We start from the raw sequence: 4,763 nt of genomic DNA, 5'->3' as shown, positions 1-4,763 counted from the left end.
TTCACCTATGGACACCTTATCTTTGACAAAGGAGGCAAGAATATACAATGGATTAAAGACAATCTCTTTAACAAGTGGTGCTGGGAAAACTGGTCAACCACTTGTAAAAGAATGAAACTAGAATACTTTCTAACACCATACACAAAAATAAACTCAAAATGGATTAAAGATCTAAATGTAAGACCAGAAACTATAAAACTCCTAGAGGAGAACATAGGCAAAACACTCTCCGACGTAAATCACAGCAGGATCCTCTATGACCCACCTCCAAGAATATTGGAAATAAAAGCAGAAATAAACAATTGGGACCTAATTAATATTAAAAGCTTCTGTACAACAAAGGAAACTATATGCAAGGTGAAAAGACAGCCTTCAGAATGGGAGAAAATCATAGCAAATGAAGCAACTGACAAACAACTAACCTCAAAAATATACAAGCAGCTCCTGTAGCTCAATCCAGAAAAATAAACAACCCAATCAAAAAATGGGCCAAAGAACTAAATAGACATTTCTCCAAAGAAGACATACAGATGGCTAACAAACACATGAAAAGTTGTTCAATATCACTCATTATCAGAGAAATGCAAATCAAAACCACTATGAGGAACCATTTCATGCCAGTCAGAATGGCTGCGATCCAAAAGTCTACAAGCAATAAATGCTGGAGAGGGTGTGGAGAAAAGGGAACCCACTTACACTGTTGGTGGGAATGCAAACTAGTACAGCCACTATGGAGAACAGTGTGGAGATTCCTTAAAAAACTGGAAATAGAACTGCCATACGACCCAGCAATCCCACTGCTGGGCATACACACTGAGGAAACCAGAAGGGAAAGAGACATGTGTACCCCGATGTTCATCGCAGCACTGTTTATAATAGCCAGGACATGGAAGCAACCTAGATGTCCACCAGCAGATGAATGGATAAGAAAGCTGTGGTACATATACACAATGGAGTATTACTCAGCCATTAAAAAGAATATATTTGAGTCAGTTCTAATGAGGTGGATGAAACTGGAGCCTATTATACAGAGTGAAGTAAGCCAGAAAGAAATACTTACTGTATTCTTGACTGAAGAATTCCATGGACAGAGGAGCCTGGCAGGCTACAATCCATGGGGTTGCAAAGAGTCAGACATGACTGAGTTACTTTCACTTACTTATCCTTAGAAATGTCTCATACCATGCATATTGAGGGTGAAGAATAAAACAAACAGGATAGAGAATTCCAGAACAGATTCTAAAGGATAGTATCCATGCTACGTAGTGACCCAAGTGAAGAGGTTCATACATCCAAGATTAGGAGGTCATTTAGAGAGGAATAGCAATTATCAAGGAAAATAGAAAGTAAATAGAATCCATCCAACTAGCAGAGCTAGTTAAAAAAGAAGGGGGCAAAGAAATAATGAGCCAAAGGTGAAAAAAAAAAAAAAAACCTACATAAAAAGATTAAAGACATCTAGTGGGAGACAAAAAATAAATAAATAATAAAAACAAAAACAAAACAAAACAAACTGACCTTTTCATTTAGCAAAGCATTCAAACTGATTTGCTAACCTGATGATTACTGAGTTTCAGATCTTGCAAGAACATTATTGGTGGGGTAGTCTAATTATATAATGATTTTAGAAATCTCTATAGTATCCCTGGAAGGACCCCAGCTGCTTTGAACTTGGGTGCTTGAAACTCCCTTTATCTTGTTTAGCTCAGTCAGAAAATTCTTAATGAACTGAGTTTCAGGAACTACTGCTGACATATGGGAGGCTGGAAATGAAAATTTCAGACTCTCAGCTCAGTGTGAGTTAAGCACAGTAACCAGAGCAGGAAGCCCTGCCTCGGCATTTCCTCAGCAGCCCTGGGGAACCTGTAAGAGACAGGATGGGGCTCTCTCAGGAAATTGGGATAAGTAGGTTTGGCCTAAGACTCTGAACATCTGGCCCACTGGCCTCGGTTTCTGGTGTTTGTCCAGCCTACATAAAGGAGACTGTCCCATCAGGTAGCCTTCATCCTTTACCTAGTAATCCCCCTTGGAAAGCATTTCTCAGGGCTGTCTGCACAGCCCTATTTCTTAGGCTATAAATGATGGGATTGAGGAGAGGAGTTACCACAGTATAGGTGACAGCAATAAGCTGATCCCGCTCAAGAGAGTAACTGTCTTTGGGTCTCAAGTACATGAAGGAGGCACAGCCATAGTGAATAGTGACCACTGTGAGGTGTGAGGCACAGGTGGAGAAGGCCTTCTTCTGCCCCTTGGTGGAGGAGATCCTCAGGATCGTTGCCAGGATGTAGGTGTAGGAGACAGAGATGAGGGAGAAGGATACCAGGAGAACCAGCAGGCTGAGGATCAGGATTCCCAGCTCACTCAGGGCTGTATCTCCCCAGGCCAGGCTCAGTACTGGCAGTGTGTCACAAAAAAAGTGCTGGATCTCATGGGAGCTGCAGAATGGGAGGTGGAAAATGACCAGTGTCATTCCCAGACCAAAGAGGTACCCACTCAGAAATGAGGTGCCAACAAGCTGGGCACAGAGAGTAAGATTCATGCGGCTGGCATAGTGTAGTGGGGCACAAATGGCCACATATCTGTCAAAGCCCATGGCAGCCAGAAGGAAGCAGTTGCTACAGGCCCATGAAGCAGAGAAGAACATTTGGACAGCACAGCCCACAAAGGAGATGCCCTGCCCACCTCTGACAAGGCCAGAAAGCATTCTAGGGATGATGCCCAAAGTATAGCAGGTCTCAGAGAAAGCTAAGAAGGAAAGGAAGAGGTACATGGGGGTGTGCAGACAGCTGTCCAGCCTGATGACTACAATAATGAAGACATTGCTGGTCAAGGTGATAAGATACAGGGAGAGGAACAATGCAAAGAGCAAGAGTTGCAGTTCCCCAAAGCTAGAGAAGGCTAGGAAGATGAAGCTGCTCCAGAAGGTTGCATTGGTCTGCTCCATTCTGAGTGACATCCTGATAGACTTGATTCTTTCCACTTTGCCAGTAGATGTCTAGTTTCTTCTAAAGCCAAGAGGAGGTGGATTCTGATTTTTTTGTACCTGTTGTAACTAAAAGGATTTAGACAGCAATAAATTTCAGAAACATACTTTATTAGACACACAGATTATGAATCCATTCTCACATACATAGATGTGCATATGTGAATACAAAGATACACAATATACACACACATATGTGACTGTATATACTCACTCATGCATTTATATACATGCATATCACATGCAAAGCACTCACACATAATTGTGCACATTTTACATGTTCAAAACTATACACTGCACATTTACCATTAATATCAAACATGCACACACATTGGAAATGAACACACATTTTAAATTAACATATATTCAGGCACCACATATATATGTAGATATGCACACCACACATATATTGATACCAACATTATACACACAATACCACATAATACACATATGGACACATCATGTTGCCTGTTAGAACTTGAAGTTTGGTAGCTTGATGGACATTATTTTAGAGGCTAAGTGACAGAGGCAAGAGGGTGGAGTGACTTCCTTGAAGTCATAATAAGCCAAGACTAGAGAAAAAGTGCCTTGTGTTCTAATCAAACATTATTTCCCCCAAACAATGATGACTCCTCTCAGTTACTGTGGGACACTCAGTCACATGATACAAAATTAGAAACAGTTTTGCTCAACAATAATCTCTTATAACACCCTTCCTGCAGGCCCTTGTTCATGTGAGTCTATGCAAAGCATTGAAGGAAAAATCAGGGCAAGTTGCACATCTTTCAGCCCAATGATCAGCTGTCAGGCTCCACTGTCTCTAAGAGATTAAACAAGGGAGGATTCCCTACTCACCTGAAGTGGCAGACAGTGAGGGCAACTCCTGCCTTTAGGCAGCCATATACTAACCTGACCCCCAGTAGACCTGTTTGTAGGAGAAAGGACTTGAGATCCAGCTTAGAAACTCTTATTCTGAGCCAGAGTGATGTTCCCAAGTGATACCAGGGAACCTTCCAAACCCTTGTTCCCAGGAGTGAATCTGTTTCCATGAAAACAGCTTCTTTCTCTGAAGATTCTACAGTACCAGTGGGTGCTGTTTCAGCAAGCAATTTGTGCTTGTCATTAACTAGAAATATTCTTTTGGGAAAAGAAGAAAAAGGAAATGTGAACAAAGGGATACTAGGATTGCAATTCAAACAATAATTTATACATCTATTTTGTGTTAAACATGATATAACATGTTAAACAAGATACAGGTTAAATCTATTTTAAAACTTAGAAGGAGTTAGAAAGAAACAGTAACAGTTGCATTTAATAGAAGAATAAAGTGACCATGATTGAGTTTAAGTGACCAGCCCCATATCACAGACCTTAAAATTGATGCTTTTAAATTCACACTATAATAAGTATAGAAAGAAAACAGGTATTCTCTTTCCATTACTGTTGTCTTAAAAGTATTAGATGACCATTTCTGATGTTCTTTCAATTTTGAGGTCACATAAAAATTCTGAAAGAGATGAGAATACCAGACCACCTGACCTGCCTCTTGAGAAACCTATATGCAGGTCAGGAAGCAACAGTTAGAATTGGACATGGAACAACAGTCTGGTTCCAAATAGGGAAAGGAGTACATAAAAGCTGTATATTGTCACCCTGCTTATTTAACTTATATGCAGAGTACATCATGAGAAACGCTGGGCTGGAAGAAGCACAAGCTGGAATCAAGATTGCTGGGAGAAATATCAATAACCTCAGATATGCAGATGACACTACCCTTATG

The 4,763-nt window shown here is 40.6% G+C and overlaps 1 protein-coding gene across 1 annotated transcript; it reads right to left on the bottom strand.

The window, feature by feature from the left end:
- Window positions 1-2,002: 2,002 nt before the first annotated feature.
- Window positions 2,003-2,944, bottom strand: LOC104993533 (olfactory receptor 10Z1). Its single transcript, XM_010846841.1, has one exon. It carries the CDS (start codon window positions 2,942-2,944, stop codon window positions 2,003-2,005), a length of 942 nt encoding a protein of 313 aa, XP_010845143.1.
- Window positions 2,945-4,763: the final 1,819 nt, after the last annotated feature.

This window comes from Bison bison, unplaced genomic scaffold (assembly GCF_000754665.1).
Source record: "Bison bison bison isolate TAMUID 2011002044 unplaced genomic scaffold, Bison_UMD1.0 scf7180017864240, whole genome shotgun sequence".
In the NCBI taxonomy this organism is placed as follows: Eukaryota; Metazoa; Chordata; class Mammalia; order Artiodactyla; family Bovidae; genus Bison; species Bison bison.
This window is presented reverse-complemented; position numbering and strand designations above follow the sequence as displayed.